Source organism: Chelonoidis abingdonii, chromosome 14 (genome assembly GCF_003597395.2).
Source record: "Chelonoidis abingdonii isolate Lonesome George chromosome 14, CheloAbing_2.0, whole genome shotgun sequence".
NCBI lineage: Eukaryota > Metazoa > Chordata > Testudines > Testudinidae > Chelonoidis > Chelonoidis abingdonii.
Genome location: NC_133782.1, coordinates 30010543 through 30025202, shown reverse-complemented (window position 1 = coordinate 30025202; position 14660 = coordinate 30010543). Strand labels below are relative to the sequence as shown.

Below are 14660 nucleotides of genomic sequence, written 5' to 3'. Positions count from 1 at the left end.
TTAGTGGGGCCACTCAAATGGGTTTACATATGATATGTCGTCAATTTAGCTTAATTTGGTTATTAGCCACTTCTAAATCAAACCTCTTTGGCAGGTACTCATATATTCTAAATCAGTTTAGTGAAATAATCAGTTTAGTGAAATTGGCGTAATGTGTGTGTAAGCCAGGCCTAAATCCCAACTGCAAAATATTACCGGTGGCTATTCATGAGCTAGAAAGATTCCAGTTTGCTTCACAACAGTCAATTTGTGAGGCTGGCAGTTAGAAAAGCATATAACATGGAGATCATGGACACAAACATCAAACTCCATAATGCCATTGTCACAGCCTCTTTTTAGAGTACAAAGTGCATTTTAAGATGTCAGCAAGTCATTACTATGAAAATAGGGGTAGCTATTTCTTCCTTTGAAGGATCTGGTTCTTCACCTGGCAATGCAATGGCCTTATAGAGCAACACTATTTGATACTGATGGGGCAATTTCACCTAGCTTCTTTCACATGTGATATATGGAAAATGCGTTTCTTTACATTTCCCTAATTTCCTAGTGGTTCTGCTAGTGCAACTTATTGCTGAAGATACGGGAATGAGGCTTCATGGAGGATTTCAAACAGAGCAGATAAAATAAAACCTCTAGCGTAAGTACTTAACGAATGTTCAGAGTTTAAGAGTGCTTGAAATAACAGGCTACAAAACCTATAGCGTCCTCCCTACCTGTCTGTGTTGACAACTGCGTCTACTTCAGGGATGTTGGCTTTGAGGGAGATTGCACTCAGTTCATTAAGTTCTTGGCTGTTTAACAGAAGATACTTGTTCCTGAAAAAAAATCATTGAGAGAAAAAAGGAAAAATTAGGCTGAGCACATCCATTTGTTTCCTTCATTCATGATTTATATAATGTTGCCAGTTATACGTACTGCATCTGCAATCCACAACTCCAAGCCAAACAAGACAGTGTGGCTAAGTTATTTGTGAAACCGGAAAGATGGAAACAGACATTTATTGATCCAGCCCACTAACAGGCTGTTGCCCTGCCTAAGAGTGCATGCTATCACATTGCCAGTCCTCCCGAAGTTCAGTCCCTGTCACTAAGCATTAAAAAAAGCATGCCAGGCTTCTTACACTTGTCTTTTTCATTATACCATAACCATCCAAAAAAGATAGAACACAACAAGGATAGCCTTTCAGCACTTACAAAAAAGAGGTATTGCACCTACAATAATTGCTATTTAATCTGTTGGAAGCTATGACATTAACTTTCAAAAATACAAAATGGCAGCTGAACAGATTTCAGCAAATTCAGACAGCACAGCCTTCCAAGAATTCCTCAAAAAGTCTCTATGCTGCCTATAAACAGTTGCCCAATAATATGAAGATTAACTAGTAACATTAAATTATATAAGACACTCAAATTTTCCAGTACTTGGTTACAATTTACTTGACTATGTTATTATCCTATTCCTGGAGAGTGCCAAAAGACATCAGGAAACAAACTAGAAAACAGGGACGGGTATAGCAATGTAAAGAACTCACACACTAAAATATTTAGCCAAGTAACTACATAAAAGAGAAAGTGTTCTTCCAATGTCATTCAAAAAAACCTGAATTGCCCATTCACCATTTTCGAGAGAGCAAAAAATCATACATATACTTTACTCTGCAATATTCACTATGAAAGAAAATTTTGTTTTTGATCTAACAGAAATGCACTACAAGAACTATTCTTTCAACATACTCGTTTTTTCTGTAAATCATAACTTTAGTCTGGTTTAGTTGCAAGTGGCCAACAGAATGATTTTTTTTTTAACTACAAACATAGCCTCCTGGCCTTCATTATCAGGAATGTCTAGCTATTTTCTAGGCCACACCAATTCCACGCACCAGTCAGTCAAGGTGACTTCCAAGACTACAGTAATAGACTCAGATTCATAGACTCTAGGTCTGGAAGGGACCTCGAGAGGCCATTGAGTCCAGTCCCCTGCCCTCATGGCAGGACCAAATACTGTCTAGACCATCCCGGATAGACATTTATCTAACCTACTCTTAAATATCTCCAGAGATGGAGATTCCACAACCTCCCTAGGCAGTTTAGGGTGGTTAAACACTGGAATGACAGTTAGGAACTTTTTCCTAATGTCCAACCTAAACCTCCCTTGCTGCAGTTTAAGCCCATTGCTTCTTGTTCTATCCTTAGAGGCTAAGATGCACAAGTTTTCTCCCACCTCCTTATGACATCCTTTTAGATATCTGAAAACTGCTATCACGTCCTCTCTCAGTCTTCTCTTTTCCAAACTAAAACCCAATTCTTTCAGCCTTCCTTCATAGGTCATGTTCTCTAGACCTTTAATCATTCTTGTTGCTCTTCTCTGGACCCTCTCCAATTTCTCCACATCTTTCTTGAAATGCGGTGCCCAGAACTGGACACAATACTCCAGTTGAGGCCTAACCAGCGCAGAGTAGAGCGGAAGAATGACTTCTCGTGTCTTGTTTACAACACACCTGTTAATGCATCCCAGAATCACGTTTGCTTTTTTTGCAACAGTATCACACTGTTGACTCATATTTAGCTTGTGGTCCACTATGACCCCTAGATCTCTTTCTGCCATACTCCTTCCTAGACAGTCTCTTCCCATTCTGTATGTGTGAAACTGATTGTTCTTTCTTAAATAAAGCACTTTGCATTTGTCTTTATTAAACTTCATTCTGTTTACCTCAGACCATTTCTCCAATTTGTCCAGATCATTTTGAATTATGACCCTGTCCTCCAAAGCAGTTGCAATCCCTCCCAGTTTGGTATCATCTGCAAACTTAATAAGCGTTACTTTCTATGCCAATATTTAAGTTGTTGATCATCTCACTAAAAGTATTGTTCAGCATCTGCCAGCACTTCTCCCCTACTTTAAGATGCTGGAGCAAGACAAAATACAAAATGTTCCTCAGATGCCTTATTACTTTTAACACCTTACCCTGCTGATTAGCATCAGCTGGAGTTGCCACATGGTATCTGTTTCCTTCCAGGTTGACAGATTTCTGCAATGGAATTCTAACACCTCTCGCTATTAAAAGGGAATTCTCTGAATCCTTAGCCCAGTAACTCAGGGATTTAGTTGAATCCTCTCTCCCTGTACCAGTGAGTTCAAGCACTCTTTAGTCTCTTGCTTTCATTGGGTTTTCAGGTAACTCAAGTTTACCAGTCATTTTACATGCCTTAACAGAGATTTTACTTTACTATTACTTAATTTTAATAATCCATTTTCTTAAGCATTTCTGTTTTAGATTCTACACTTTCCATTCAGTTTCAGTGGATTCCAATTTTCATGATATAAAGATGTTCAACTTTTAGATGTTTAACTTTATTATTTTTGTTTCAACCACACTTGAGGTTTTTATAGTGATCGCTTTAATATGGACAGCATCTGAGGAGACTTACTGTACCATCCGGGAGTTGTTGCTGGGCTAATAGTGGCTGCAGAGGGAAAGTTTTTGATGGACTGAGATACAGATCTAGGTCCCAATTTTCACGGTATGAGATCTCTCAGTTTTGACCTGGCCATAGCAGAACAAGGTAAATGTGATACTTATAGAATAAGAACTGGTATAAGAGGTATAAGGTTCAGAGACGGGCTACTAGAATGATCTGAGGAATGGAAAACCTGTCTTATGAAACGAGACTCAAAGAGCTTGGCTTGTTTAGACTAACCAAAAGAAGGTTGAGGGGGGATATGATGGCTCTTTATAAATATATCAGAGAATATTAGGGAGGGGAGGGGAATTATTTAGCTTAGTACTAATGCGGACACAGAACCTCATTTTGGCACTGACCTTTGATTATCAGCAGGTAAGTATGCCAGTGGTCTGTGATGGGATGCCGATCTGCGCCTACTACAGATGAATTCTTCTGGTCTGGCTGGTGATGTTCTTGCCCACATGCTCAGGGTTAACTGATCGCCATATTTGGAGTCGGGAAGGAATTTTTTCACCTTCCTCTGCAGCATGTGGCATGGGTCACTTGCCGGAGGATTTTCTGCAGCCTGAGGTCTTCAAACCACAATTTGAGGACTTCAATAACTCAGACATAGGTTAGGGGTTTGTTATAGAAGTGTATGGGTGAGATTGTGTGGCCTGCATTGTGCAGGAGGTCAGACTAGATGATCATAATGGTCCCTTCTGACCTTAAAGTCTATGAGTCTAAGAGCATTATTTACTATCTAGACCAGAAGCTTCTGAGAGTACAAGAGAACAGAATCCAGGTTCCCTCCACCTACCCCATTTTGACTTTTTGAGATGAGATGTGTTCCCTTTCATTCTGAGCAACGTGTGCATGCTCTTAAGATAGTTTTGGTATTTTTTTTAAATCCTTGCATTTTGTTCCCTGAAACATTATAAACAAGTCAGAACCCAGTGCTATAGGTGTAATTTAGATTGCTCTTTGAAATGGAAATTACCTGCACTGTGTCTAGAAGTGACCATTTTATTTATCATTGTCAGAAAGCACTTCCGCCTTAGTTTTTATTAGAGCTCTACACCAGGAAGCACTTCCTTTCCCAGTCCCTATTGTCCGGAGATTATGAAGTTGCCCACAGAAAATTACATTACAAATTACAGATTGACATTTTTCATGCAGTGGGATGTTTGTTGAAAAGGTGTCAGAACGTAATTAGGAAATTATCAGATAAAGGCATGTGTGACAGAACACTTCTTAAGTTAAGTTAGTTTTCTCCATGTAGGTGTAGTTTGGCCTTTCCTGTACATTCTAATAATCTATATTTGTTGGGTTTGGTAATTTCATGTAGCTATGCCACTTGTCCCATAATTATGTGGGTTGGAGCCCTTAAGCATCCAATCTAAAATCTTACGCATTTTATAAAGTGTAGCTAAAATATACATAGTAAATGACATTTGATGGGTCTGACACAATCCAGAGAAAATATCCTTCTGAGCTAGTCAGATAGGATGGTTACATTAATACCTCATGGCTGGAACTGAAGTGCTGGCATCAAAGATAATGCCTACAGTTAGATACAAATAAATGTCACGACACCAAGAATACAAAAAAAAAAATCTTCAAAGAACAGAACACCTGGATTCTGCACGTTATAACCCAGAGCAAAAACACACACTAGCAAAACATGTGCAGTTTCCTCAAGCTGTACCACAAAGAAATATTTGTATCATGCCATACCTCTCGCAGAAAGCAAAGCCAGCGCTCCAGGGGGGTGGGGCTGCACATTCTGGTGGATCAAAGCAAGTTCAATATAACATGGTCTCACCTATAACACGATATGATTTTTTGGCTCCCAAGGACAGTGTTATATTGAGGTAGAGGTGTACTAGAATATTGAGACCACCTTCTTACCTTTTGGAAGGAAAAATTGCATACTTGGTACCTGAGATAGCGTTTACAGGATGGTACATAATAGTTTTATCAATTTAAGCTACTGGAAGAAATTTAGGATGATTAAATACAATTCCCCAAGCCTGAGTTTTATCAGGACTAAATTGTCACTTGTGAAAGGTTCCATGGGATCCTTAATGATCACAAGTTGCCTAGACCTTGATTTTGCTATTTAAAAAGATCTGCAGCAAAACCCCTGTACTACAGTACTACATTGGCTCAGTACTCACTCTGAGGGAGGAGAGCCACCTACTTTCACACTGTTTCATTTACCAAAAAAAAAAGTCTGTTTATATCAGTAGCGGGACATTTAAATATAATAGATCAGGGTAAGGCATCTAAATACATTTGAGGGTGCTCAATAATTTAGTTAAAAAGGAACACACACCACTAAATACAATTTATCGTAAGCTTATTTTCCCCATACTTACTCGTGATGATCACTAAAACTTTGAAGAAGCCTCAAAAACTGTATCTTTAAAGTAATGTCCTACAAAAAACAGAAGGGTGAAAAAATTTTTTAAAACACGTATTGTACATATTACAACATCATCACTAATGATAAGCAGAGAAGAAACAGGTATCTCAGACTAAGCTGGAGTTGGAAATCTTTCAAGACTGAAAAAGCATTTACAACATTCTGAGTGTGACAAGCAGTTGGAATAAGGAAGGAACGAACTTCATCATGAGTTTCCCAAAACAGAAGAGAATGGAAAGGGTGATGGGATGTGTGCAATTTAACAAAGCTACGTTTATTTAAAATAAATAAAAACATACATGCTAAGTTTATCTCCAAGTTTCCAGGTATAAAGCAATGCTTCTTACCTGGTATCAAGGCTCTCAAAATCAATGCAACTCTAAGGAAAAAAAAATTTACTACAACTATAGTATCTAAATTACCATGCCAAAATGTGAAATTAGAGTACTCACTGGACTACAGTCACAATTTTGGTTATGCCCATGCAGAACAAGGGCTGATGCCGAATGTTTCCTCCAGATCAGTTTGTCAAACAGGTTATTAAGGCCAGGAATCAATTTGAATTCTGCTATCAGTTTGTGAACCTGCACAAGAAAGAAACGGAAAATATTGAACTTGTCTGGTTGTTTCTGGAGCCTTCATAAAGAGGAAAAGGGCAGTTTAGAACACAGATGGGTATAGCTACATCATCTCGTGTTAGCAGAGACACAGAAATGCTTTACTGAACGTGGGTTTTACTCCACACAAAAGTAGTGGTGAATCCCAAGGAGAAGACCCCACTGAACAGAAACATTTGATCCAGTTTCTTTGGAGACAGCCTAAACTGATGCTTGAATTTATGGAGGTTCCTCTGAAGAAGAATGAACTAGGGGAAACAGCGTACTCTGGAAGAGGAAATTTAGCACACTGAAGGTAAAGGGAGACCTAACTATCTCTCTATTCTAAAGTTCTTCCTGTAACATGTTAGGTCCAGTTCCCTAGTGTCTTTTCTGCTGATCCTAGGTCAGGCCACTGATTCTAGGGTGGCTCTTTGCAGGCAGGAATGGAAAATGCCACAGGCACTATTTTCAAGTGTCCTAGCATGTGATACTAGGTGCTATGGAGAATGTTGTCCTGCAGCACTAGCAGGGAACTGACCAGTAACGCACAAGCAGCACATGCTTTAGTCAGCAAACCAGTATGTTTTTCCTAATGCTTTCCACACTCCACCCTCCTTTTTAAAAAAAAAAAAGAAAATGCAGATCACCATCTCTCAAGCACGCCTCTCTGCCTGCCAAGGCCCAGATGTGGGACACCATGTGACAAACCCAGAATGAGGGAGTTAGTCAGTCATGCAGGAAATTTATGCTGTGAGATTTCTTCCTTCTGAGTAAAGGACTTCAATTAACAGATTCAGGATTCTCCATTTTTGATGTAAGTGATTTGGAGCAGGGGAGAGAAGGCCAAGTGTGCATGGAATGTTGGGAGCTTTGGGACTAAAATGAGCAATGCCCCTGGAGATGAAATGAAAGTCAGTTCTATTCACGAGCCTGACTAGGACAGTCTTGTTCCTTTGTGCCCTCCCCTACTAATGCCAGGCTCCCTCTGGACTCTCATCACCAACTCTAGTAGATTGTTCACAATCTTTAATAAAACTGGTAACTAAAATACTGGATGATGCAAATTATAACCTTACAAAAGTATTAAAATAGGTTGACAGGTATACAGGGCAAGGGCTATATTATAAATACAGCAGAGTTGAGACAGTGTAGGTTATGAGTTCCAGGAAGTAGACATATTTTATTTTTGTTTTTTTTAAAGTCAGTCCATCTCATTTGCCCCATCTTTTCTCAAAACAGTTCAGCTGTTTAGATTAACCCAAGCAGCAGGTCATTCCATGTTTCTTAATTATATTTGGATCAATCATTTTCATAGCTGGCATTCTGTTTATGAGTCATAGTACTGAAATCCACAGACTGCTGCAGTCACATTTTGACATGATCTCAGTAAATTGGGACATTTCCCTAACAGGGAATGAGGGATCCTGTTTTTGCATCTGTTTTCTAGCACCACACATGAAGTCTACCTCAGCAGTCCCAGAAAGTGGAATCCTCCCAACATTTTATTTGCACTCTGTTCAACATTTCAGCCAGCCTTTTACCTACTCCCATCTCCGCCTTGAGATGCTCCCACACACCAAGAGCCTCCTGCACAGAGCAAGGGACTCTCCCAATCATTTCCGGAGACGCTTCATGTAAGCTGACAATACCTGCCAGCAGAAAATACTTTGGATGCGCTAGCCCCTCACAGTGGCCAGTATGGCACCACTGCAGCAGGGTGAACTATAAAATGCAGACCATACATGAGAAAGGAGCAGCTCCCTTTTGTCTCCACCAGTGTTCATCGTTTAAACAGGAATCAGATTCTGTCATACCCAGTGCCTTTGTGTCCTGTGACAACCAACACATCCCTAGACACTTTCCTGCCTTCTTAGTGTTAGCCTGCTGAACTGTAAGACCTAGCGGAGCTAACCTTTGCATGCTATAACACCCATAAACCACAAGGGCTGACTTCTAATTTCACTGTCCCTCCTAGAGGCCCCATTTGAACATAGCTATATAGTTCAGTTTAATGCCAGAACAAATCCTATTTTACACTACATACTTCAAATCCTCTTTGGCATCTTCCCACTGCTGCTCAAGATTGTGAAGACAATTTAATGCTCATTTCCAGTTCTCGAGCTCATTATGCTAAACCTCGTCACACTTCCTCTTAACATGTACAGCTTGGCTCCCCAAGAAAGGAGCAGGTAGAAAAGCAGAGTCTCTTTCACCACTTAAGTAGAACCATGTAATACAACCTAAAGAAATATGTGAAGTGAGTACATGAGGGTGGTTTATGTTTATGAGTCATAGTACTGAACAGAGTACAGTAACATAAACATAGTACATAAACAGAGGTTATAATTACAAGGCATTAAAAGCCAGGAAATGCAGTAAAGAGCCACTTCTCTACTAGGGTGTGATCATCCCAAGGTAGCAGTGAAGTGTGGTGACCTTCACTGCTAGCACTACAGAGAAAAATTGAATAGTGTACAACATAACCAGGAAGAGAATTTAGAGAGAAGCTTCAGTACTAGAGAATTTAGTTTATTAGAATGTTCCCTTCCTGAAAAATTAAATGCCTGTTCACATTTTCTCATAAACGATCCAAAAAGAGTTTTGTAACCTCCTGACAATAGTGTAATTCTGCACGGAATTTCTGAAGCAAGATCTTTGGTTGCCCAAACTGGAACACTTGGCTGCAAGGATTAAAGGTCACAAACCTATGACCTTTAATCCTTGCAGCCTGGCAACTGCTGATCTACATGGTGGTTACCATGGCAGAAAGAGCAGAGGGAGAACACATTGTTTTCCTGCTGGTATTTCTTAGCATAGAGGAATTATAAAGTAGTATTTCCTTACAATGTGTCTTGATTTCAGAGGAACGCTTGCTTCTCAGACAGCCATGCTCAACAAACATAGTATTCAAATGGACACCTGTATGCAGCAAAGTTTGCACCTTATGATAGCGAAAGGAGTTGGGGTGGGATAGAATTGGAGGCAGCTTTTTGCAGCACATTCATGTATACTATTATCCTTGCAATGGCAAAAGGCAGAAATGAAGTCTTTGAACTACACAATACCCCTTCAAAAATTCAAAGAGCCTTTCACAGAGTCCATGATTTTCTTGATGCCATAACCCCAGCCTGGATGATGGATGGATGGATAGATAAAGTTTCACCCTCTCTGTATATCCTTGAACTATGAACTCCATGCAACAGGGACTGTGCTTTGCCCAGAAAGCAGTTAAGTGTACAACCGATACTACCATGAACAATTCTTCTGTTCATTTTCATGTTCTTTTGTATCCATACGTAGGTTTATAAAGTACCGGTTATTTGTGACCATAGGAGTGTGCTTAAAATGCATATTTGTTTGTAGAACTTTCTCTAAATAAAAGAAGTGTTTACAAACCTCACCATGTGGACCAGAAGTAAAGGAACTCTATATAGGAAAGTACCGAGTAGTTTCTAATCACTGACTCCAATAGAGCTTCACTAAACAAAAACTTGAAGCACATGGTGGTGGGTTCAGGTAGGCTAAACTGAAAGCTTGGATTTAAAGAGACAATGGCTATTCCATGCACACATGACCATTTAGGTAGACACTCACCTGATTCCTCTGTCTCCCCATCAGCAATACACAGAGAACATACAACACCTCCAGCTTGTACATGATCTCATGCATGATCTTCATGGACTGTGGAAGCTGAGTTCTTGTTGAGGTGTTGGCTAATCCACTTTCATCTGAAGATTCTAAATGAGAGATCAGAGACATGATGAGCCTGAGGTGGAAAAGATTGGTTACTGCTTTATGTAACAGCAAATACTGCAATACTGCAAACGTATGACCAGCACATTTGCTTGAAGATCTTCCTAGCAAAACTGAAAATGTACCATGAGACTGAAATAAGCAATTCCAAGTTATCTGAGAAACACTTTTCTCACTATGGGAGATACACCATTGAGGTTTATATTAGGACAGTGTTAGGATCCTTACCTCAAATATATATATACTTTTTTTTAAATAGCTCACTTTCTGATAACGAGCCAAACAGCATTTCATACACGAAACTAATGGATTACAAATGTGAAACTCTTAATGATTATGTCATTTCTTTTTCCATAGCTCTCTTCTTTGTACACAGGAAGTCATGAATTAGGGGTGTGATTTTCAAAAATGCTCAGTTTTGGCTTAACTCTCCTCTATCTATCTCCAGAGAGGGTTACAGGTAGGCCAGTGCTGAATGCTTCTGAAAATACTGAATGCTTCTGAAAATCTATTCTGTAAGTATAATGTTGAAGGACAGAGCTAAGAACGTAACATGTTTGGGATGCAATGAAAGCCACAATTTGGAATTATTTAGATCACAAAACTGACACGCTTTAAATAAAACAGGCTAGGATTTAAAGTTAGACCCATCATGGTGACTTAAGGAGGTGCAAGTCCTGCTGTCCCCATACTTCATTTTTGTGAACCGGTTAAACATGCATGAATGCTGGGAGGCATGCAGCCAGAGTCAGAGAGATGTTCACATTGCCCAGAAGAGGAAGTTGCAGCCCTTATTCTGACGATCACAGAGGATCCAAGATCCAGAGCTCTGCAAAATGTGTGCACTCCTTTTCTGAGAGAGTTCTCTTTTATAGTAGCAACCTTTCTCCACTTTACACTAAACCAAAATTGTGCACACCTACCGAGATAGCACACTGCTCAGAGACAGCTACTTAATTTTGTTTTAGTATATTTGCAGGATTTTTAATAAGAGTTTTTGCCACAATTCTGATCAAGTCGGATCAAGATGACAGTTGCTTCTACGTATCTTCAGAAGCTATGTAAAATTTGGGGATCTAGAAAACAACCTTATAAAGGTCTACTACACTAAGGAGAGTATGTTTTGGGGAGAGTATTTCACCTCGTGTTATACAAGTGGTCAAACTAAGATGATCAGAATGGTTTCTTCTGACCTTATAATCTATGTATTCCCATAGTGAAGGGAGTGTATGCCATTTTCATGCCAATACTTCAGGGCTTACATAACATCTTTAACAAACATAAAAAGGGGGAAGGAATGCAAGCAAAAATAGAGAAAGAATGGGTTAAAGAATCTTTCAATAAATTAGATGTATTCAAGTCAGCAGGGCCTGATGAAACTCATCCTAGGATACTAAAGGACCTGGCTGAGCAATCATGAAACCATTAGCCATTGTCTTTGAGAGAACACATGGAGGACAGGTGAGGTTCCAGAGGGCTGCTGAAGGACAAACACAGTATCTATCTTTAAAAAGGGGGAAATGGAGGGCCTAGGGAACTACAGACCACTCAGCCTAAGTTTGATCCCTGGAAAGACAATGGAACAGCTTATTGAACAATCAGTTTATAACTGTATTATCCTGTGCTTACAAAGAAAAGCCATCATGGATCTGTCAAAAACAAACCATGCCAGACCACTCTAATTTCCTCTTTGACAGAGTTACTGGCCTAATAAATGGTGGGAAGCAGGAGACATGAAATATCTTGAGTTTAGAAAGGCTTTTGATACAGTACCCTATGACACTCATAAGCAAGCTAGTGAAACGTCGGTCTAGATGAAATTACTGTACACAGGGCTGGCTCCAGGGGTTTTGCCACCCCAAGCAGCCCCAAAAAAAAAAAAGCTGTGATCACAATCTCCAGCAATTCAGCGGGAGGTCCTTCGCTCCAAGCGGGAGTGAGGGACCCGCCGCCAAATACCTGAAAGTGCCGCCCGGCTCCGGAATGGCCGCTCCAAGCACCTGCCTGATAAGCTGATGCCTGGAGCTGGCCCTGACTGTACATTGGGTGCACAAATGATTGAAAGACTGTACTCAGAGTAATTATAAATGGTTTGCTTAAAACTGGGATAGTGTATCTAGTGGAGTTCCATGGGGGTCAGTCCTTGCTCTGGTACAGTCAGTATTTTCACTAATGACTTGGATAAGGGAGTGGAAAGTATGCTTATAAAATTTTCAGATTACACCAAACTGGGAGAGGTTGCAAGCACTTTGGACCACAAGATTACAATTCAAAACAACTTTGATAAATTGGAGGATTGGTCTGAAATCAACAAGATGAAATTCTATATTAAATGCAAAGTACTACATTTAGGAAGTTGGGGGGGGAATCAAATGCACATGTACAGAATAGGGAGTAACTGGCTGGGTGGTAGCACTGCTGGATCACAAATTGAATGAGAGTCAACAAAGTGATGCAGCTGCAAAACGAGAATATCATACTGAGGTGTATTAACAGGAGCGTTGTATGTAAGACATGACAGGTAACGGTCCTGTCTACATGGCACTGGTGAGGCTTCAGCTGGAGTACTGTGCCCAATTCTGGGTGCCACACTGTAGGAAAGATGCAGACAAATTGGAGAGCGAGTCCAGAAGAAAGCAATAAAAAAAAAAAAAAAAAAAAAAAAAATATGATAAAAGGTCTAAAAAACCTGACCTGTAAAAAAACATTATAAAACCCGGGCATGTTTAGTCTTCAGAAAAGACTATTGATGATGACAGTCTTCAAATATGTTAAAGGCTGTTACACAGAGAATGGGGACCAATTGTTTTCTGTGCCCACTGAATGTAGCCCAAGTATTAATGGCCTTAATCTGCAGCAAGGGTGATTGAGGCGAGATATTAGGAAAAGCTTTCTAACTACAAGGATAGTTAAGCTCTGGAACAGGCTTCCAAGGAAAGAATGACGGAATCCCCATCATTGGAGATCTGGTTGGACAAACTTGTCAGGGACAGTTGAGGTTTACTGGGCCCTGTCTCAGCACAGGGGGTTGAACTTGATGACCTCTCCAGGTCCCTTCCAGCCCTACACTGGTATGGTTCTAAGTCTTCTTAATTCAGCCGGAAATAGCAGCTAAGTAATTTGTTGGAACAATTAACAGTTTATCCAAAAATTATTACCATTGTGTGAAAAGGAATCACTGAGTTGCCTGAGCATGGAGATGATGTAAGAATGCTTGGATTCTAATCCCAATGCTACAGCCAATTTGCTGTAGATTTGAACAAATGGCTTAACTTGTGCCTCAGTTTCCCCCCTCAATATAAAATGGAAAAAAATCCCTCTCAAAAGAGGTAGGAGTTTATGAGGGCTGTAAGCATAACACTATATAAGGAGCTCTTTGGACAGCTGAAATGTAAACTCTGCAACAGGATATATTGATTAGTACAAAAATCCACTCACCACTTTGCAGTAAAAATAGACAGATCTAAGCATACTGTGCTCAACATGGTTTTTGAGTTTTTTTGGAAGGTAGAATGGGGAAGAGAGAAGTGAAACCCAGCTATTCTACAAGCCATAAAGCAAAATTATAGATTAGTAAACAACAACAGATACCTGTGCTGCTCTGCTCTGCCTCCTCATTTGCTACTCGCATCAGGGCATCGAGAACAAGTGCATTGTCCAGCCAGGTGTACCACTCTTCTAACTCCTGCAGGAAATTTGAAGTACCCGTTGTTTCTGATACTTTCCTTGTTGCCAGTTTGCATAATCGCTCAACAAAGCCTGGAATATTCAGGAGCGTAGCTACAACAGGAAAACAAAACAAGTCAACAACCAACAAAAGACTCCATGCCAGACGGCAAATTCACTTTTCAAAATGTTCCTATCAAAGTATACAATAGTGTACTCAAAAGGTATTCTGTACAGCTCACAGGATCCAAATATTGCATTTTTTGATGAGCACTCAACAGCAGCAAGAGAGATCCTAGATAGTTAGGCACGACAGGTTGTTAAAAAAAAATCAATTTTTAAAAAACCATTGATTTTTTTTTTAAGCCTAGAATGTCTGCTAAATCAGCATGAAGCGATGGAAACAGCTACGAGCATGGTTGAGAGCTCTTCTTGTTCAGAATATCATCAAGTTGCGTTATCACTGAGGTTCAGCCTGTAACTGTCCCATTTAAGTTCTCAGCCATTTTGACTATGAATTACACCCATGAGACAGCAAGGGCTTTCAGCTACTAATTTCAAAATTATCAGAGGCTTATAATTTGAGTTTAAGGCCTAAACTTACTATAAACTACTTTCTTAAATGATTTTAATAAGTGAATAAAGTCTGCCATGTCAAGAGTCCTAGTCCACTATGATATCAGAAGTAACTCAACCAAACATCACCCTTACTCAACAGCTAATTAGCGGGCAACAATTTCACCGGTTGTATGCGGAAGATTGCATAGATGA

General features: G+C 39.8%; 1 protein-coding gene across 1 annotated transcript in view; it reads right to left on the bottom strand.

The window, feature by feature from the left end:
* Positions 1–14660, bottom strand: part of TRPC4AP (transient receptor potential cation channel subfamily C member 4 associated protein) — a 45720-nt gene that overhangs the window by 18251 nt on the left and 12809 nt on the right. The window contains exons 7-11 of the mRNA XM_032789307.2: positions 13815–14003; positions 10065–10207; positions 6324–6455; positions 5825–5883; positions 714–815 (exon numbers count right to left, since the gene is read on the bottom strand). Coding sequence (XP_032645198.1) covers positions 714–815; positions 5825–5883; positions 6324–6455; positions 10065–10207; positions 13815–14003 — 625 coding nt within the window. The remainder of the gene's footprint in view (positions 1–713; positions 816–5824; positions 5884–6323; positions 6456–10064; positions 10208–13814; positions 14004–14660) is intronic.